Below are 22,473 nucleotides of genomic sequence, written 5' to 3'. Positions count from 1 at the left end.
CTCCTGGAGGGAGCCAGAGTCCTCCCGGATGAGGAAAAAGGAATCCTCCTCCAACACAACTTCCTCCTCCATACTTAGCCCCGGTAGGATCTCCTCCTGGACCAGCATAGACAGAATGTCCATGGGGCCTCACTGGACCCCTGGCTCTGGTATGGATGGGCTGGGTCGATCAGCAGCCGAAGACGGCCCAGCTTCATCATCATCATCACCACCTGTGGATGACACCAAAACGAAATATTTTGCTGGTGCAACACACTGCTCACATGTTCACTTCTACCCCCTCCCATGATGCACAGCAGATATGAAACAAAAATAATAGTTCCATCTTCACTTCTACCCACAAATATGTTCACTTCTACCCCCTCCCATGATGCACAGCAGATATGAAACAAAAATAATAGTTCCATCTTCACTTCTACCCACAAATATGTTCACTTCTACCCCCTCCCATGATGCACAGCAGATATGAAACAAAAATAACTTACCAGTCCCCAAGTTCCCGACAGTGGAGTCGTACCCTTCAAGTCCCTCCACCTGCTCCTGCACAAAAGTTTGGGCAATAAGCTCCTCCTCATGATTAAGACGGATCTTACATTGCGGTCCACCTCCCGTGCCACCGGTATATTTTCTGATAAGAGCCAGTTTATCCCGGACCCTGCGCCTCATATTGTTGAGTTTTTTCTGGATGTCATCCCAGGAACGCTCTTCATTACCCAGGGCATTGATGTCCAGGGCTATGGCTTCATAGATAGCCCTCCTTTGGGCAACGGTGGTGTTTGCCCGCTGGGCACCATATAGAACTTCTTTATGTTGCTGGAGTGCAGCAATTAAGATGTCCATCTCCGCAGCCACAAAGTTTGCCTTCCTTTTTTTTGTTCCTTTGGGAGGTGCCATCTCTTCAAAATGGGCTGAATTTCCTTGCTCAGGGGGGGTTGGAAAAAGCAGGATGAAATTCAGCAAAGAACCTGCGCAAGTCTGCTCCTATTTATTTGCTCAGTGCAAGCAGCTGAGCAGGATTTGCCCTGAAAGTATGCTAGGCGCAGTTTGACGCATGCGCAGACGGCAGCGCTCTAACTGCGCATGCGCGCGCCCGGCGCAAACCTCTGCTGAGCCGAAAATTCCTCATTTACATAGGGGCACACCCACTTTGACTTGCACGGCCTCAGCTTTGCCTTAAACAGGAGCAAATTAAATGAACAAACGATTCCTGAATCAGGTGGCAATTTGGCAAAATTGCCCCAGCGCAGAGAAATTCAGCTGAGCAGCTCATGTGTAAGTAATGGGCAAATCTACCTGAATCTGGGCCACTATTGCAAAATCCTGGAGATCCCCTGTCATTCCATTTTACCTTTTGAAAACCAAGCTATCTTGGATAATGGTTAATGAACATTTATCTGCTCCGAGGGAAGATAAGCTAGACTGGTTTAATTCGGTCTGGGAACCCTGGATTAATTATTTATCTATTTGAAATATTTTATTCTGATTATTCCTCTTTTAAATAGGAGAGTACCTCCCCCCCTCCCTTTCTCTCCCCCCTTTTTCTTTAAATTCATTTTGTTAATTTATTTATCTGTTTAACTTCAGAATTTAACACATTATTACCAAATTGGTCCTCTTGACCATATAGAGTTAAAAATATATCTTTAGTCAAAATGATAACCTAATACAATGTCTTCATGATATAACCAAGACAATTTGAACATTATATGTTTGTATCTTATTTTATTATAATATCTGATGTGATATATTGTATCTTTGTATCTTTATGCATACAAAATTTATAAAAATCATATACAATGATACAATTTGTACAGTGAGCCCTTGTGCATCAACACGTTTCACTGTTAGGCTTCTTCAGGATACGATCAAGGTTCAAAGAAGTAACAAAAAGAGAGAACGAGTCTCACTGTCTTATAGTGGACTAGGCCTTGTTTGCAAATTTCCAATGGCCGGAGAGTTTCCGCCAAACAATATCCAATATATGGAAAAATTCCAAGGACTGCAGAGAGATTATCAGCAAGCGGCTAATTCTACTCGCACCAAAATTAGAAAATTATTGAGCAGGGGCATAAGAACGTATCATATAAATAGCATCAAGCAAAGGACCATATCAAGAGATCCAAGATCCAAAACAGATCTCCTAAGTGCTGATGGGGTATTGTATAGCCCAGCTGCACACTTTGCCCATAAATGAATGATATCAGTGATCAAACGAATGGGTATGCCCCTGGGAGCCTGTCGCTGTGCATTTTTAGTTTTAGGTTTAAAACCGCTTTAAGGTTAGTGGTGATTAGTAACAAGCTTTACATCAAACTCCAACAACAAATCACAGCTCACCATACCTTGAAGATTTATATATATATATATATATATATATATATACTTTACCAAAGAAGTTATGGTATTCATATCTTCAATACCACGACATAGGCAAACAATCCTGAAATTACTGTATACAAGAAGAATCAGTTCTGAACTTTGTTAGTCTCTTCTCTCAAACAATGGTCTTTCCCTTCAGATTTTCAAAGTCTTTTAAAAGAGAATTATGGACTTTTTTTTTTTTTTTTTTGCAGATTCATAATTACCTAGGTGGATGCAGAATCAGTCCGATGCTGCATCTGTCCCCCGCCGTCTCTTACACTGAGAACTGAGCGATCAAACACTGACGATCGATCTGTTCTCACAGCTCCCTGAGCAGAGAGTTGGTTACTGTCAGTCACAGCTCTTTGCTCTGCCCCCCTGCGTTTACTGGAGTGCTGGGCAGTGGAGGGGGCGGCAGTGGCCGGCTCAGGCTCTCAGTGGCTCGCTGAGAGGTTGAGCCAGGTACCAGTCCAGGCATGTGGGTAGATCCCGATTTCATTTCCACAATCTTGCCCGAGCCTGGACCAGCTCTGTGATGTCAGCCGACAGCGGGCTTCAGAAGGAACGAACTGCGCTCTTGTGATTCAAAGGTAAACTGCAGCCATACAAGCTTTGGCTGTACTTCTCCTTTAGTTTTCCAGTCTTAAAATTCCTGTTTTTCATCACTGTGGGCACTTGCATCTTGGCGTATCTTCTTTGTTGATAAAATCACATACCAGCCGTCACATTCAGGTCTGCAATGACCGTTTGGATACATAAGATTCCTCTTATTGTGCTACATTTTTCCACTTCTGCAATACAAGTGGTTTCCTTGAATTACAAAGATAGGCCCACTTATTTTTCTCACAGACCCTCTTATGTTTTAGAGTAACCATAAGAGCAATGACCTGTTTCTCTGAGTACACAGCATTTTTTCTTGACTGCTTTCTCTTAAAACCATGAAGAATTGATAGCTAATTTTTAGTTGGAAATAAAAAAAATATTGTGGTTAGCGTGTTTCTAATATTAATCCACTATATAAATAAGAAGATTGAAAAATGTTGAACATGTAAGCAACAATTCAGAAGAAAAAAACAAAAAACAAAAAACAAATAAGCATAGCCTTTTTTTAAATTTAATTCCTACATAAATACAGCACATTAATTTGTATAATTAAAAAAGACCTCCACCCAAATATTTGACTAGAGTGGGTAATAGGAGTTAGGTTGTGGGTGGCCTCCTTGCATCTGTGGTTTCCTTGCAATGCGCACTCCCGCATCCAGTGCTTAGGTGTCAGTTGTTTCTTAAGTCAAAATATACAAGAATAATGAAGTGCTCGTGAATCCATCTCATGATGTCGGCATGTGCAAATGCTGGATTCTGGGCGCCATTATCATTTTGTACACATTGCAGTCATTCATGCATTGTAGTCACTATGTCATTTTCACAAGTCTGTGCATCTTTTGAAAATCCTTTGGATTATGTTATAATTTATGTTATGTTATGTTATAACTTTTCTTATCCGTTCACTTTGTTTCCTAGTTTTTACGAGGCCACAGAGGAATTTGGAATCGGTGGATCCCCAGTTTACAATACGAAGAAAAATGGAGCAATTGAGAGAGGAGAAAGAACTCCTAGAGGGCCTGCGTGAGGTAGCATACTAAGAATACATACTGTAAATGTTAAAAAAAAAAGTCTTTAAAGACTATTAAAGTTAAAGGGCCAGATTCTCGTAGAATCCGCGGCGGCGTAGCGTAAGCCATTTACACCACGCCGCCGCAATTTACTGGAGCAAGTGCCGTATTCTTAAAGCACTTGCTCCGTAATTTGCGGCGGCGTAGTGTAAATGGCCCGGCGTAAGGCTGCATAATTCAAAGGGGGCGGCTTGTATTTAAATTAAGCGCGCCCCGGCCGTAAAAATAGCCCAGTGCGCATGCTCCAGCCCACGACGGAAAACGTCAATGAAGCCGACGTGAGCGTCATTTACGTAAAGCCCTATTCGCGAACGACTTAGTAAAACGACGTAATTGACAGAATAAGACGACGCTGTCCCGACGCCATACTTAACATGGCATATGACGGACCTTCGTAAACTTACCCCTCATATAGCAGGGGTAAGTTTACTCTTACGGAAACTACGTAAACGACGGCGAGGCGGCGCAAAAACGTTCGGGAATCAGCGTATCAGGCTCATTTGCATAGACAAATGAGAAATTGTCGTAAACGCCATCTAGCGGCCAGCGTGGAATTACATCTAAGATCCAACGGTGTAAGTGACTTACGCCAGTCGGATCTACGCCGTATCTATGCGTAAATGATTCTAAGAATCACTCGCATAGATACCCGGGCTCAGAAACAGACATACGACGGTGTATCTGGAGATACACCGTCGTATCTCTTTTGAGAATCTGGCCCAACGTTTTTTTCACTACAACTTTAGTTACATTGCTTACCTGTAAATAAAGTATGTCCCTCGATATGCAGGCTATTGGATTTTGTAGAAATCTTTGCTACAGGACTTGCCTCCTCCTGCTCACTCCTCAACTGAGAAAAGTAGTTTTACTGATTAAACTGCATGTAAGAGAGTCTGATCAGTCAAAGCATTCCTTCGTCCATTCACTGATCTGTTACAGGCAGTGTAATTAGTGGGAAAAGTTGCAGTAGTCTTGTATGTAAACACTCAATAAAGGCCAGATTCCCAAAGGGTAAAAAGATGGGACTTTAAATATACCTTCGTGAAATCAATACATGTAGGACAATATTAAAAACAATTAGTCTTTATCAAAGTGGTTCTAAAGGCTGAAGGTTTTTTACCTTCATGCATTCTGTGTCTCAGCCCCTCCAATACTTACCTAATCCCGATTTCCATCCATAGATGTGCAGAAGAGCCGAGGCTCTCATGGTCTCTTGCTCTTCATTGGCTGAGATGCAGCAGCAGGAGATATTGGCTCCCACTGCTGTCATTCACAGCCAGTGAGGTGGGGTGGTAGCTGAGCCGTGCACTCTGTGTCTAAACCGCTGGCAACAAAAGTGAGTACACCCCTAAGTGAAAATGTCCAAATTGGGCCCAAAGTGTCAATATTTTGTGTGCCCACCTTTGTTTTTCAGCACTGCCTTAACCCTCTTGGGCATGGAGTTCACCAGAGCTTCACAGGTTGCCATTGGAGCCCTCTTCCACTCCTCCATTATGACATCATGGAGCTGGTGGATGTTCCTCCACCTTCCGTTTGAAGATGCCCCACAGATAATCAATAGGGTTTAAGTCTGGAGACATGCTTGGCCAGTCCTTCACCTTTACCCTCAGCTTCTTAAGCAAGGCAGTTGTCATCTTGGAGGTGTGATTGGGGTCGTTATTATGTTGAAATACTGCCCTGCGGCCCAGTCTTTGAAGGGAGGGGATGTTACTCTGCTTTAGTATGTCACAATACATGGTTCCCTCAATGAACTGTAGCTCCCAGTGCCGGCAGCACTCATGCTGCCCCAGACCATGACACTCCAACCACCATGCTTGACTGTAGGAATTACACACTTGTCTTTGTACACCTCACCTGGTTTCCGCCACACACGCTTGACTTAATCTGAACCAAATAAGTTTATCTTGATCTCATCAGACCACAGGTTCCAATGATCCAAGTCCTTAGTCTGCTTGTCTTTAGCAAACTGTTTGCAGGCTTCCTTGTGCATCATCTTTAGAAGAGTCTTGCCATGCAGACCAATTTGATGCAGTATGTGGCGTATAGTCTGAGCACTGACAGGCTGACCCCCACCCCTTCAACCTCTGCAGCAATGCTGGCAGCACTCATATGTCTATTTCCCAAAGACAACCTCTGGGTATGACTCTGAGCACGTGCACTCAACTACTTTGGACAACCACAACGATACTTGTTCTGAGTGGAACCTGTCCTGTTAAACTTCTGTATGGTCCTGGTCACCGTGCTGCAGCTCAGTTTCAGGGTCTTGGCAATCTTCTTATAGCCTAGGCCATCTTTATGTAGAGCAACAGTTCTTTTTTTCAGATCCTCAGAGAGTTCTTTGCCATGAGGTGCCATGTTGAACTTCCAGTGACCAGTATGAGAGATTGAGAGCGATAACACCAAATTTACCGCACCTGCTCCCCGTTCACACCTGAGACCTTGTAACACTAATGAGTCACATGACACAGGGGAGGGAAAATGGCTAATGGGCCCAATTTGGGCATTTTCACTTAGGAGTGTACTCACTTTTTGTTGCCAGCGGTTTAGACATTAATGGCCGTGTGTTGAGTTATTTTGAGGGGGCAGCAAATTGACACTGTTATACAAAAGTGTAATTTCTACAGTGTTGTCACATGAAAAGTTATAATAAAATATTTACAAAAATGTGAGGGATGTACTCACTTTTGTGAGATACTGTATTTTTAGCTCACGTACCAATGCTCTTATTTAAGATGGAAAGTAAAATAAAAGTAAAATGAAGTAGTGGTTTCTGCGGAACATATAGACTGTATACCTTCTTATACCATCTCTTTGTATAGCACCTGAAAATGTTATTTTTTTTTTTTAATTACTTACTTTCAGTTTATATGAAATTTTAAGTTTTATGGACCATGGATGTCCTCCTTGCACTTAATATAGACTGTTTTTTTTTTTTTTTTTATGTTTATTGAAATTTTTACATTACATGCATAGGAGCAAGTATATAAACTCAGCCTGGTTCACAATTATGAACATAAAAGAGAAGACCAAAGGTAGAACAATAAAAAGAGAATGGGAGGGAGGGGGAAAGGGAAGGGGGCAGGAGAAGTATAAAGACTGTTTTTTAATATTGTCTTTCGGAGGTATAATTTAACCACTTAAGACCCAGACCATTTTTCAGGTAAAGGACCTGGCCAGTTTTTGCGATTCGGCACTGCGTCAATTTAACTGACATTTGCGCGGTCGTGCGGAGTGGCTCCCAAACAAAGTTGGCGTCCTTTTTTCCCCACAAATAGAGCTTTCTTTTGGTGGTATTTGATCACCTCTGCGGTTATAATTTTTTTCGCTATAAACAAAAATAGAGCGACAATTTGGAAAAAAATTCAATATTTTTTACCTTTTGCCAAAATAAATATCCCAAAAAAAACATATAAAACAAACATAATTTTTTCTCAGTTTAGGCTGATACGTAATATTCTACCTATTTTTGGTAAAAAAAAATCGCAATAAGCGTTTATCGATTGGTTTGCGCAAAATTTATAGCGTTTCCAAAATAGGGGATAGTTTTATGGCATTTTTATTAATAATTTTTTTTTACTACTAATGGCGGCGATCATCGATTTTTTTCCTGACTACGACATTATGGCATTTTTGGGACCATTGGCATTTTGCTATAAAAATGCACTGATTACTGTGAAAATGACAATTGCAGTTTAGGAGTTAACCACTAGGGGGCGCTGAAGGGGTTAAGTGTGACCTCATATGTGTTTCTAATTGTAGGGGGCGGGGCTGGACGTGTGACGTCAGTGATCGTCTTTTCCTATATCAGGGAACAGACGATCACTGACATTGCCACAGTGAAGAACGGGGAAGGTGTGTTTACACACACCTTCCCCGTTCTTCAGCTCCTGTGACCGATCGCGGGACACCGATGGCGATTGGGTCCACGGAGCTTCGGACTGGGGTCGCGTGCGCGCACGACCCACGGCTGGGCTCTTAAAGGCGACGTACCTGTACGTGCCTGTGCCCAGCCGTGCCATTCTGCTGACGTATATCGCGTATATATTGGGGGAAATGTTTATTAAAGCGATAAAAAATTACCGAACCCCCTGCAGGTATATGTTATAATGTGCTAGTATGCGCTGGGTAATAGCACATTATGACAGACTTACCAGTCAAAGGATGCCCTTCAGCCCTGTGCTGTCAGCACTCGGGTGCTTTCATCTTCTCCAGTCTTCCGTCTGGGTTTGCCCTGTTTGGCTGTTTGAATGGCCAAGCTGTAATGATGTCACTGGGTGTACCGTACATGTACCTTTATCTGCTCATTGTAAATGACAGCTGATAGGCAGAGTCACAGCATTTATAACAAAAGAGACTGATATGTATGGCTTGCATGAGAGAAGATACTCTGTCTGCAATTTTTAAGCAAGTTATGAGACGGGAGCTTGAATGGAACAGAGTGCCGTCGTACTTGGTGTTTGTAACCGCGCTTTGCTAGAGCATTTTGAAAAAACGATGGTGGGTGGGCAACGTCGTTTTTTAAAATGAAGTTTGAAAAACGTTGTTTTCCCTGTTCGTCTTTCAGGACAGGTACTGTAGAGAGACACAGGCTCCTCCCCTCACAGGAAACACCGCCTTCCAATTAAGAATTTAAGCCTCATCCTCCCTCAGCTCCTCAGTTTATGGTGTTTCCTCCGGAGGGGAGACACCGCTGGGGGCCAAGGGCCAGACAGCTGGGGAAGCTGAGGCCAGTTTTCCTGAGAGGGGGGACCTGTTCTCCCTGGGCTCAGGGCTATTTTTTAAACGCATGGCGTCCTGGTTGACTGGGGAAGTCACTTACCCAGGACATCGCCGTGTAGCGTCCCGCGGACATTCCTGGGGTGGATTCAGCCGCGGAGGCCTATTCACTCAACGCACAGGGGTGGCGCTGCAGGCGGGGTGCACGCTCCCTGTGAGATTTCACAGTCGGCCAGGAGCTGGGCCGGACCGGATGACGAGTGACGTCAGTTCCGGGGGGGGCGGGCACTTCCGCCGGATACGCGTCACTGGTCCCGGACGCTGCAGTGTGAAAAGGCCTGACGCTGGGCTGGTGCGGCCTCTCTCTTCTCAGCCGTAGGGTCGGCGTTTTGGCAGGCAGTCGCGACCACATTCCTCAGCGAGATGTCGGAAGCAGAGGCTTCCCGTGCACCTCCGGATGACGACAGCACCAGCCACTCTAAGGTAAGGAGAACCCTGGGGTGGTGTTCCCTTATCATGTTGTACAGCTTCACTGGTGATTTTTTTGTTTTCCTGGTGGTCGGGGAGTTTGTTAGTGTAGTGTGTCTGGAACCCTGGTGGTGGTTGGTCCTAGAACACTCCTGGTGGTTACCTGTGTTATGCGCTGGTCTCTCTTTTAATCTAGCCTCCACTTTCTTCTGTGTTTTTCAGAAATCCACAGAAAAATCAGCCCACAGCAGGAAGAAATGCCCTTCCTGCAGATCTTCACTTAGTGAGAGTTGGAACAAAGCACTTTGCAGGAGATGTATTGAGGGGCTGGTTAAAGAAAGGGAGGCAGAGCAGGCATCTGAATTAGCAGCTTCTATGAAAGAGCTTTCTGGCACCTTTCAATCGTTTAAAGATATTTTTGCTAATTTTCAATTGCCCCAAAGCAGCCCTTCTGTAGCGCAACAGGTAATTCCACCGAATCCTGAGGTTCTTCCCTCTGGGAGTAGAGAGAAACCTGCGGATATCAGAGAGGATGCTGAGGAGGAGCAAGACAGTGCCGCTTCTAGCTCCCAAGAGGAGTCAGATAGTGAGAAGACAGAGGCAGGGTCCTCAAAGGTCTCTCGCTACAAGCTTTCCCTTGAAGAGGTGGAAGAGTTATTGGAAACTATCCACGCTACTTTAGGGATAGTTGAGGAGAAAAAGACACTGTCACTCCATGACCAGATGTACAGTGGTTTGGGAGAACAAAAGAAAAGGGTTTTTCCAGTCCATGAAGTACTGGTCAATGCCATCAAAAAAGAATGGCAGGACCCAGAGAGGAAACCTTTCTTCTCAAACTCTTTGAAGAGGAGGTTTCCTTTTTCTGAAGAGGAGGCTTCAGTGTGGAACAAATCCCCCAAACTAGATGCCGCCTTTTCGCAGGTATCCCGACATACGGACTTGGCGTTTGAGGACATGGGGGTCCTTTCAGACCCCATGGACAGGCGGATGGATTCGCTATTAAAAAAGTCCTGGGATGCTTCCCAGGGGAACCTTAAGCCAGCTATGGCAGCAACAGTGGTGGCCCGTAATTTAGAGCATTGGCTCTTACAAATTAAGGCACATATTGAGGCCGGAACGCCAAAAGAGACTATACTTTCCTCTTTTCCAACTTTACTGAGTGGCGTACGGTATGTAGCGGACGCCTCAGCAGAGTCAATCCGCATGTCTGCCAGATCTGCAGCTCTATCTAATTCTGCAAGAAGAGCTCTCTGGCTCAAGACATGGCAGGGGGATAGCGCCTCAAAGGTTAAATTGTGCGGGATCCCCCTTACAGGAGACTTATTATTTGGGCCAGGCTTGGAGGCTGTCTTAGATCGTACAGCCGACAAGAAGAAGGCTTTCCCCTTAAAGAAAAAATTTGGGGGACAGACAAAGAAAAAATTCTGGACCCAAAAGAAGGTGGAAGTCCCCAAACCTGAGGGAAAGAAAAAGTTTTGGGGACCAAAAGGGAAAGGCCGTGCCGGGGCACTTTTTCGTGCTCCTGAACAGCCCCAAAAACCTCAATGACGGAGTCAAGGTGGGAGGAAGGTTGGGGGCCTTTCTCCCACAATGGGAGACGATCACCAGCAACCAATTTGTGCTGGGGATCATAAGGAGAGGGTACAGACTAGAGTTCTCAAGTCCCCCCCCATCCAGACTCTTAGTCACCAATTTGCCCCAATGCAAAGAGAAATCTGTGGCTCTGATCTCCTCTCTTCAGGAGTTGGAGGATCAGGAGGTGGTAGTTCGGGTTCCATCGGAGGAGATAGGAAAGGGCTTCTACTCCCACATATTTGTGGTCCGCAAGCCTTCAGGGAAATTCAGGCTTATACTGAATTTAAAACCTCTAAACACCTCGGTCACGTACAAACGGTTTCGGATGGATTCCATCTATTCCGTGAGGACACTCCTCCTTCCGAACTGCTTCATGGCATCCATAGATTTAAAGGATGCCTACCTACACATCCCAATAGCGGAATGCCATCAGAGATTTCTCAGACTGGCCGTGAGGTCCAGAGAGGGGATGTTTCACCTGCAATTCAAAGCACTCCCCTTCGGGCTCTCCTCTTCCCCCCGCATATTCACCAAAGTGATGGTGGAGGTACTAGCCTTTCTACGTCTCAAGGGCATCCTGGTGATAGCTTACCTGGACGATCTGCTATTCTTTGCAGACTCTCCGACACGGTTGTCCCAGGACCTCCAGGTTGCAAAGGGGATTCTGGAGAACCTAGGTTGGTTACTCAATCTGGAAAAATCCAGCCTGACACCCTCCCAAAGAGTCACTTTTCTGGGATATGTACTGGACTCAACCAGACAGATGACTTTTCTCCCAATAGAAAAAGTTCAGAAGGTGGACAACGTAATATCACTTCTTCAGAGCAGTTGCCAGCTTCCGATAAGGAAAGTCATGTCAGCTCTGGGGTTATTAACATCTTGTCTTCCTGCAGTGCAGTGGGCGGGTCTGCATTTCCGACCTCTACAACTGTTCATACTGAACATTTGGGACCACAAACCGGAATCCTTGGATTCCCTGATATCCATACCGGTTCACATCAAGAGGTCCCTTTGGTGGTGGAGGAAGGGGGCGAACCTTTTACAGGGCCTGGATTGGATCTCCCCGATTTCCAGAACAGTGACAACAGATGCCAGTGGCTCCGGTTGGGGAGCACACCTGGACTCCCTTCTGACACAGGGTCGCTGGGCAAAAGAGGACTCGCAAAAATCTTCGAATTGGAGAGAACTAAAAGCGATAGAGTTAGCCCTCAAAGCCTTTCAGAAGGAGCTGCAGGGACAGCATGTTCGAATCAGGACAGACAACTCCTCGGCAGTAGCTTATGTCAACAAGCAGGGGGGCACCAGGAGCAAGTCCTTATGGGATCTGACAAAATCTATTCTCATATGGGCGGAGGCCAATGTCTTGTCCCTCTCAGCCATACATCTGAAGGGAGAATTAAATCAGGTCGCAGACTTCCTCAGCAGGAAGAAACTGAGGGAGGGCGATTGGGTTCTGAATCAGGAAGTTTTCAGAGCGATCACTCAAAGATGGGGTCTTCCGGAGGTGGATTTATTCGCCTCAAGAGAAAATGCCAAAACTCGGCTCTTTTTTTCCCTAAACAGATGGGATGGAGCTCTGGCGGTGGACGCTCTGGCCCAAACCTGGAAGTTCTCCAGGTGTTATGCTTTCCCCCCTCCGGTTCTAATACCAGCAGTCCTGAGGAAACTGCAGGGGGAGAACACAACACTCATTCTCATCGCACCTCATTGGCCCAGGAGACCATGGTTCTCTATCCTAAAAAATCTATCGATAGAATCTCCTTGGATTCTACCAATTCGGGAGGATCTCCTTTTGCAGGGTCCAATCTGCTGCCCGCAGGTAGAGAGATGGAACCTGGCAGCCTGGCTTCTGAGGAAGAGCTGCTGAGGGGCAAAGGGTTTTCAGAACGCTTGGTTGAAACACTCCTAAGCTGTAGAAAGAAGGAGACGCAAGCCATTTACCAAAAAGTGTGGAAACGGTTTAACATCTGGTGTGCAGAAAGCTCATTCAGTGTCAACAGCTCTGTGGCTGTTTTAGAATTTCTTCAAGCTGGAGCTGATAAAGGGTTGGCAACTAGCACGCTGAAGGGTCAGGTGTCAGCGCTAAGTGTATTTTTTGAAAAACAACTAGCATTTGACCCTTGGGTCTCTAGATTTTTTAAGGCTTTGAGTAGACGGAGACCTGTTAAAACCTCCAACTTCCCAGTTTGGGATCTCTCATTGGTTCTTCAAGCCTTTACAGTAGAACCATTTGAGCCTTTAGACAAATGTAGTTTAAAAGTGATCACTCTCAAAACAGTGTTTTTAGTAGCGATCACTACTGCCAGGAGAGTGAGCGAACTCGAGGCCCTATCTATTAGGGTCCCCTTTTTTCAAGTTTTTCCGGATCGCATCATTTTTAAGACAGATCCGGCTTTTCTACCAAAGGTAGCTTCTAAGTTTCACAGAAGTCAAGAAATAACATTGCCTTCTTTTTGTTCAAATCCTGTGAGGGAACAGGAACACAAGTTTCACAACCTAGATGTTAGGAGGTGTGTCCTACAATACTTGGATTACACAAGTCAGTTCAGGAAAGCTGATTCACTATTTGTTTTGTTTTCTGGGTCCAAGAAAGGGTCTAGGGCTTCTAGACGCACGATAGCCAGGTGGTTAAGGGCAGCCATCGTTCTAGCCTATTCTTCTAGGGGAGTAGAGCCTCCACAGGGTATCAAGGCTCATTCCACCAGGGCAGTAGCAACTTCCCAAGCAGAGTGTGCTGGTGCTTCCCCGGAGCAGATCTGCAAGGCTGCAACATGGTCTAGTTTCTCAACGTTTGTAAAACATTACAGACTGGACCTACTTTCAACCAAAGACCAGGCTTTTGGACGCAAAGTACTGCAAGCAGTTGTCCCACCCTAGGGTAAGGTGCTCGCTTATCCTCTCTACAGTACCTGTCCTGAAAGACGAACAGGGAAAAACGGGGTTACTTACCGGTAACATCCCTTTTCCTGGAGTCTTTCAGGACAGCACTGGTACCCACCCTCTTTTGTTGTAGGGGATATTATGGAAACTCATCAGACGAGGCCGTCAGGTAAGATGTAATTTTATACTTTTATGACGTGTTCTTGTGTCTCCCCAGCTGGCCGGAGGTACTCTGGAAAAAACTGAGGAGCTGAGGGAGGATGAGGCTTAAATTCTTAATTGGAAGGCGGTGTTTCCTGTGAGGGGAGGAGCCTGTGTCTCTCTACAGTACCTGTCCTGAAAGACTCCAGGAAAAGGGATGTTACCGGTAAGTAACCCCGTTTTTTTTTCATGATAAACGTTTTACGCGGCATAAGTCTATATTTGGAAATATTTCAAATATTTGAAACTATCTCCAAAAATAAAGTCTGCCATCCCTATACCCATGTGCTATGTTACTAAATGCTGCAAGGCTTTTCACCCTTTATTGTACTATCCGGTACCAACATCACACCGTGCCCCTTTATTGTAGCAGCCACTAGCATCATATAACCAGAGGCGTGGCACCCTTCCATCCACAGAAAACCTCCCTTCACTACTTCGCTTTCCCTTCTTGCTCCTCGCAGCCTCTTCTTTCCATACCCCTCACTTAAAGAAGGTATGGCAAGAAGACATATAATTCATAATATACTCGGTGCCAATAATAAAACCTGTTTACAGGTTTAAAAACATTGACTAATTTTGTGTCCTCTTGGTTCCAGAATATTGAAATCAGATTAAAGATCTGTCTTCCTGAAGATCTAGGATCAGCTTTGATGGATGGAGTTGTTCTGTGTCACTTAGTGAATCAAATCCGCCCCCGGTCAGTAGGGAGTATCCATGTACCCTCTCCAGCTGTTGTAAGTCCAAATAAAAATGTATTTTGCTGTACAGATTTTGACCAGATGTTACTTCTGAAGAACAAGTGGTCTGTGTGGTCAGTTTAATTAACTAGATCTGGATCTAAGTTGGCTTTGTCATCATCTTCATAACAGTCTCTTCCTCTATGGTAGCATTAAATAACCCGGGAGACCCAAATATGTTCAACAGCAAAGCAAAAGTTTGGTGGCAGCAAGATGCTATGTAAAAAGTGGGCCATACTGCTTCTGAGTTTAAACCGACATACACACGCAGTATGAATGAAGATGTGTACATTTTGGGGTAGAGTCCGGCCGGTCGTATCTATGCGCCTGATTCAAAGAATCAGTTACGCATAGATTTCCCTAAGATCCGACTGATGTAAGTCTCTTACGCCGTCGTATCTTAGGCTGCATATTTATGCTGACCACTAGGTGGCGCTTCCGTATATTTCCGCGAGGAATGTGCAAATGAGGTATTTACGCCGATTCAGAAACGTACGTCCGGCCGGCGCTTTTTTTACGTCGTTTACGTTAGGCTTTTTTTGGCGTATAGTTACCCCTGCTATATGAGGCGTATCCTATGTTAAGTATGGCCGTCGTTCCCGCGTCGAGTTTTAAAAATGTTACGTTGTTTACGCAAGTCGTTTGCGAATAGGGATGTACGTAATTTTCGTTCATGTCGAAAGCAATGACGATTTGCGGCGGATTTTCGAGCATGCGCACTGGGATTTTTTCACAAACGGCGCATGCGCCGTTCGTAAAAAATTTCAAATACGCGGGGTCACAGTTAATATACATAAAACACGCCCACATCATCCACATTTGAATTAAGCGGGCTTGTGCCGACACAGATGCGTTACGCCGCCGTAACTAAGGGCGCAATTGTATCTGAATACGGAACTTGCGCCCTAAATTACGGCGGCGTAACGTATCTGAGATACGTTACGCCGGGTGGATAGATAGACCATTCTATCTGAATCCAGCCCTATATGTCTTTACCCCTGCCACTGATTGCACACTGTTGATGGAGAATTCACCCCTCCTGAACCAGTCACTCATGCCGTGGCAACGCAGTCTCAGAATGACCTAGGCATTCAGAAAGCAGTATTAACCACTTCAGGTCTCCTGTTTACCCCCTATGGACCAGACTATATTTCACATTTACGTATGATAAAGAATTGATACATACGTTTTTTTTCTGGGGACAAACAGGGCTTTTCTGATGACCCTAAAGTCCTCTGAGACTTTTTTTAATTTATTTGCAATTTAAGTGGAAAAAGTAATAATCTGAAAAAAATTATATTTTTTAAAGTTTGATCGGTAATATTTTGAACACAAGTACCATTAATTTGAGGAAAACATGCATTTTATTCTGCTACTTGTTCTATTTTCTGCAACATTAAAATTACATTTTAGGTACAAAGCATGTTAAAGTTATTTACAAAAGAAATAACTTTTTTTTTTTTGCATACCTTTCATTTTTCTCATAATGCATCAGTAATTTATAGTTCTTACTGATTTAAAACAAAACAGATATACCGTACCTTAAACCACATATTTTTAACAGTAAATCCTAATGCCCTGTACACACGATCGGTCCATCCGATGAAAACGGACTGATGGAATTTTTTTTATCAATTATCCAATGAAGCTGACTAATGATCAGTCGTGCCTACATCGGTTAAAAAAACGATTGTGTCAGAACGCGGTGATGTAAAACACTACGACGTGCTAAGAAAAAAATAGTTGTTCAATGCTTCCTAACATGCGTCGACTTGATTCTGAGCATGCATGGATTTTTGACCGTTGGACTTCCACACAGACGATTGTTTTTTTCTATCGTTTTTTTATCCATAGGAAAAATGTAAAACATGTTCTATTTTTTTTTCACCAATGGAAAACAAACCGATGGGGCCCACACACGATCGGTATGACCGATGAAAACTGTCCATCGGTCTGTTTTCATCGGACAAACCGATCGTGTGTACAGGGCTTTACAGTACACTAACAAAGAAAAGCTGACAGGGAAAAAGTTCGACTTGATTCTGAGCATGCGTGGATTTTTAACCGATGGACGTTCCCACAGACGATCGTTTTTTTTCTATCGGTTAGTTAACCATCGGATAATTTTAAAACAAGTTCCTAGTTTTCATCAGAGAAACCGATCGTGTGTACGCGGCATTACATTGTATATATGTGGTTTTTAAACAAATGTTTCCAGCAAATAATTTAAAATATAAACATGGAACAGGAGATGAAACTGTTAAATAGTGATTATACAGGTTAAAATTAAAGGGTTAAAGCGGAGTTCCACCCTAAAGTGGAACTGCTGCTCATCTGATTCCCCCCCCTCCGGTGCCACAATTGGCACCTTTTGGGGGAGAGGGGGAAATGGTTTGTCTCTGTAATTGATGCATTTGCTGGAGAGCTTGTTCTTTTGAAACACAACAGACATACTGGCTGGATCGACTGCTGGAAATAAAATAAAGAAAGCCTAAAAAAGAAATGTAGCCATCACATCTAAGAATCAGTAAGCTGCAATATAATAGTTTTTGGGTTCACTACTGCTTTCAGTCATTTGGAATGACGGAAAGCCGAGGCCGTTCTGCACCTGCACTGCTGCCACTTCCTGCATATTGTTGATGTTTACATGTCAGCCCTGAATTCACTAGGCAATGACGTTACATATCATCCATATGAAGCTGTAGGCATGTAAACATTAGCACAAACATTTACATGTGTATAATGTAAAATAAAGTCAAAATCAAGCCGTCAATGCAAATGTTTACAGTTTTACCGACTAAAACAAGCTGTGTGAATAGGCCCATATCATACAATGCTGCTGCATTCAGATCTTTATAAATTACAGGCTCTGAATGCAGGGCACCGTACATCCATGTGCATGAACCCTAATCTACTCTATAATGATGCGATAATATGGTTGGAAACAGATTGGTGAATACTGTAGAAAAAGGCATGCGTATTCTTGTGCCTAGGCCAGAATGGCTAAATCTTTAACCGCTTCCCACCCGCCCAACGTCATATGAGCAGTGATATCTGAATGATGCCTGCAGTTAGACATTCAGATATCATCTTTTTCAACCTGCGATTCCCTTCACCATAAGAATAATCATAGCGGCTGAACCGCTAGATTCAGGCGCTTGATTGTTCTTACAAGCAACGGGAGGGGCTGTTTCCCCCGCCGCATTCAGGGGCTTCTCCCAGCTCACCTCTGCAATCAGCGAACCAGGGAAGGAACCAAATGACGCCGGATGATGACCATAGAGACTTCCGGCAGGCCAGATGGTCTGCGAAGTCTCTGATCGTTTGGAGGCCGGGCGCGATGTTATGACGTCACGTACGACCTCTGCATTTGAAAAAATGCTATCGCCTCGGCTAGGAAGCCAGGATATTATTTTTTTGTTTGGGGGGGGGGGGGTTCAGGTTTCCCGGCCTAGAGGTGAGATCAGGGGACTTATTGACCCCAGATCTCACTGTAAAGAGGACCTGTCATGTACTATTCATATTACAAGGGATGTTTACATTCCTTGTAATAGGAATACAAGTGATAAAAAAAATTATGAAAAAAGAAAGCATTAAACTAAAAAAATAAAAGTAAAATTAACAATAAAAAAAAAAAAAGATTTTAAGTGACGCTGTCTCTGCATGCTCGCTTGCAGAATCAGAATGCATATATTTACTTGGCATAACATTATCTGTCCCATTATGCTTAAAAAATGGGCTAACTTTACTGTTTGTTTTTTTTTTTATTCATTTTTGAAATGCATAAAAGTGTTTGAAAAATTGCTGCGCAAATACGGTGTGAGATAAAAAGTTGCAACAACCGCCATTATATTCTCTAATGTCTCTGCTAAAAAAAAACATATATATATTATTTATATATATATATATATATATATATATATATATATATATATATATATATATATATATATATATATATATATATATATATATATATATATATATATAAAAATAAATAAATATGATGTTTGGGGGTTCTGTGTAATTCTTGATGATTCTTACATGTAGGAGAGAAATGTCAGAATTGCCCTCGTAGGCAAGTGGTTAACAAAAACAACTCTAATAGTGCTGAATTTTTAACATGAAAATTGTTTTTATTTTTCCAGCCCAGACTCAGTATGGCTAAATGTAGGAGAAATGTTGAGAATTTTCTAGAAGCATGTAGAAAACTGGGAGTACCAGAGGTAAATATTTTAATATTAAGCATTTTACTGTATTTTATTGGAGGCTGAGCATGTGAATGCTTACTTACATTTTATTAGTGGTTTTATTCACCAAATCATATCCATTGCTTCTGCATTAGCCCATGCTTTGTTTTGTTTATAATGACAAATAATGCAACTAAGAGTCTACCGTCGGTGCATTTTTATTTTTTTATTTTTATAATGCCTAATCGGATGTGGCTAATCATAACCTTGGAAATAAAAAAGTAAAATTATGTTACCTGCATTTGTAAGAAAATGTTAATCCGTCAATCGACTTGGGTACAATTAGCGTGTACGATTCTTAGCATGTGATTATTGCCAGTGGCTATAGCTGCTAGCAGTAATCCCTGTGTTCTCCCAGGAGGGGCGACTGCCCCTGACCCCCCCTCCCCACTAATCACAATAGTGCAGCGGGAGGGATTTTCCCATCAACACTGACTGAAATCCAGTTCATTGCCAAGCCAGGTGACTGGCAGGCTTCTGGTATAGTGGCACTTCACCATAGTAAATGCAGCTGACATTCAAACAGCTTAGTTTTACAACATATGTCATCATACACAGGGGTGCATTTCAGTGAATTTTCAGTCCCAAAATACCTGCTAAAAATTAGAACTTGCTTTCTTAAAAAAATACTGATCTATAGTTTTTCAATGGTGTGACAAAATGTAAAATATGATTTATGGCTTTTTGTTAAATGATACATATTTTTTTTTTTCATTACTGTAAGGCAGCGGTCCTCAAATTAAACTAAGGACCAAATTACTGTCCTTTAGACATTATGGCCAATGAGAGTAGAAAATGCCTTGGCGTTAGTATATTACCCCAGGATCAGGGGTCAGTGAGAGTAAAAATGCCCCAGAGTTGGTGATCAGTGGGAGTAAAGAATTACCTAGTACCTGTGTTCAGTGGGATGAGGAGAAATAATGCCCAGTTGTTAGTGTTAGTAATAGGTTCATATTATTTGTGAGGGTGAATCATGCCAAATTGATGTCCCATTGTAGGTGTCATTGATAGGAATCATGCCCCATGGCTAGTGTCATGTAAAAGGAAAATGAAAATCGTTTGTGTCAGGAGGAGGAATTGTGTCCTGCTGGTGTCAGGGGGAGAAATTATGCCCGATGTAGGTGTCATGTGGAGTAATTGTGCCACATTTTTTATGTCAGGAGAAGGAATTGTGCCCCATTGTTTGTCTCAGGAGAAGAAATTTTGCCCAATTGTTCTTGGTGGTGGTCGTGGGGAATGTCGCATTATTGTTGGTGTGAGGGGGAGGAATTGTGCCTCATTGTTTGTCGTGATGGGGTGAAATGTGCCTCATTGTTAGTGGTAATGGGGGGGAGGGATGTGCCTCATTGTGGTGGGGGAAGAAGTTGTGCCCAATTGTTCTTGTGAGGGGGAGGAATTGTGCCTCATTGTTTGTGGTAATGGGGGGAGGGATGTGCCTCATTGTGGTGAGGGGAATTTATCCCCATTGTTGGTGTCGGAAGGAATTGTGCCCCATTGTTGGCTTCAGAGGGAGAAATTCCCCATTTTTAGTGTCAGGGGGAGCCATTGTGCCCAACTGCTTGTGTTGAGGAGGATCTGTGCCCCAAGAACACTGGGTAAATGCAAGCAAAGGGCTACATGCAGCCCACAGGCTGCAGTCTGGGGACCACTGCTGTAAATGTATCCTAATAAGGTAAAAGTATTTAAAGTGATTGTAAAGCCTAATTTTCTTTATTAAAATAAAAAAGATGTTTTACTTACCTGCTCTGTGCAATACTATTGTAGAGATCAACCCTTACCTGCTCTTCTGGAGTCCCCCTGTCTGTGCTCTCTGCTCTTCCTTTCCTGTTGGTGCCCCTATAGCAAGCCGTGTATTTTAGGGGCAGGCACGCTCCTGAGTCGGGATGTGTGCGTCTATAGACATGCACATAGCAGCTTGGTCGTGTCACTTTCTCCCTTCTCACAGGATTTGAATGGCAGCAGCAGGTGCCAATGGCTCCCACTGCTGCATGAGGCTGCAGTGAGACCATCAAGTTAAGGGAGAAGACTTGCAGCCAGGCACAGTGCTGGATCAAGTCAATTTGTAAAGGAGTAAGCAGAGTACAAATTGTGATTTCGTTTTTTTTTTACAGTCTCCCATTTCTGAAATTTATCGGCTGTTTTTGGCTTATATTGTTAATATTTGCAACATTTTTAAATTGATAAACTGTCTTTACTTAAGAATAGTGAAGGAAAAGTATGGCGCTAACTCACATTCTAAATAAATTAATGAATGAATAAATCATTGACATGAGTGATAAAGTCCACATATGAGAGGTCCTATAATTAATAAATAGTTCATAAAAATATGCAATATACAAAAAAATATATTTTGCGATGATCAAAAAAAATTCCCAAGAAAATCTTCACAAAGTAGTCCAATCACTGTGATGCCAAAGAAAGGTGCAGGAACAAGTTAATCCTTTTAATCGTGCTCCACCACAAACAGTGTGTGAGAAATGCAAACTCTTCAGAACTTCAAAATAAATATGCCTTGCAACAATTTGTAATCTTTCAACCATCAATGTATATGGCCGCCCTCACTGACATCACATCCGGTTCCTTGGTGTCCTTTTTGTGATTTGGAACGCACGCCGCATCCTGGAGAGATGGCGAGCATAACATAACCAACTAAGCTCTACCCCCAAATGTAAGTGAGCATATTTTACTCGATTGATTGTACCTACCTTTTCTGTAAACAAATTGCGCTATGATTTTCAATATGTTTCTCCTGAGCCTTAATGTTTGACCATTGCAAGGAGATAGCTTTGTGGTTAAAGAGCGCTTCCATATACATTGATGGAAAAGATTACAAATTGTTGTAAAGCGTATTTACCGTATTTATTGGCATACAACACACACCTAATTTAAAGAGGGAAATTTCAGGAAAAAAACTTACATTTTAAATAAAGAATTTTGAATCAAAATAAGGGTCACGGTCCATCAATGCAGCCTTATCAGTGCCCATCTGCAGCCTCGCAATTGCCCATCATTGCCCGCCTGATCAGTGCCCATCTGCAGCCTTGCTATTTCCTATCTGCAGCCTCACCATTGACCATCACTGCAGTCTGATCAGTGCCCATCTGCAGCCTTGCCCATCATTGCAGTCTGATCAGTGCCCATCATTTTAGCCTTGCCCATCATTGCAACCTGATCAGTTCCCATCTGCAGCCTTGCCTATCATTGCAGCCTAATCCGTGCCCATCTACAGCCTTGCCCATCATTGCAGCCTGATCAGTGTCCATCTGCAGCCTGATCAGTGCCCATCTGCAGCCATGCCTATCATTGCAACCCGACCAGTGCTCATCTGCAGCCTTGCCCATCATTGCAGCCTAATCAGTGCCCATCTACAACCTTGCCCATAATTGCAGCCTGATCAGTGCCCATCTGCAGCCTCGTTCATAATGGCAGGCTAATCCATGCCCATCTGCAGCCTTGTCATTGCCGGAAAAGAAAGAGCCAGATCTCCTGTGTACTTGGCTCAGCTCGCAGTCACGCACAGTCCTGCCCCTTGGCTCGGCTCTTATGATGGACATAACATCGGTCCAATGCCAGGACATCAACGCTAGGAGCCGTCCAGGGGACGGGTCT

General features: G+C 43.5%; 1 protein-coding gene across 4 annotated transcripts in view; it reads left to right on the top strand.

Annotated features, from left to right (window-relative positions):
- LRCH1 (leucine rich repeats and calponin homology domain containing 1) overlaps positions 1 to 22,473 on the top strand; it is a 290,465-nt gene that overhangs the window by 219,911 nt on the left and 48,081 nt on the right. For all 4 annotated transcript variants that reach the window (XM_040341251.1, XM_040341250.1, XM_040341253.1 and 1 more), the window contains 3 exons: positions 3,883 to 3,992; positions 14,474 to 14,611; positions 18,763 to 18,840. In XM_040341251.1, coding sequence (XP_040197185.1) covers positions 3,883 to 3,992; positions 14,474 to 14,611; positions 18,763 to 18,840 — 326 coding nt within the window. The remainder of the gene's footprint in view (positions 1 to 3,882; positions 3,993 to 14,473; positions 14,612 to 18,762; positions 18,841 to 22,473) is intronic.

Source organism: Rana temporaria, chromosome 2 (genome assembly GCF_905171775.1).
Source record: "Rana temporaria chromosome 2, aRanTem1.1, whole genome shotgun sequence".
In the NCBI taxonomy this organism is placed as follows: domain Eukaryota; kingdom Metazoa; phylum Chordata; class Amphibia; order Anura; family Ranidae; genus Rana; species Rana temporaria.
Note: the sequence above shows the minus strand (reverse complement) of the source record. Positions and strands in the feature narration are given on the sequence as shown.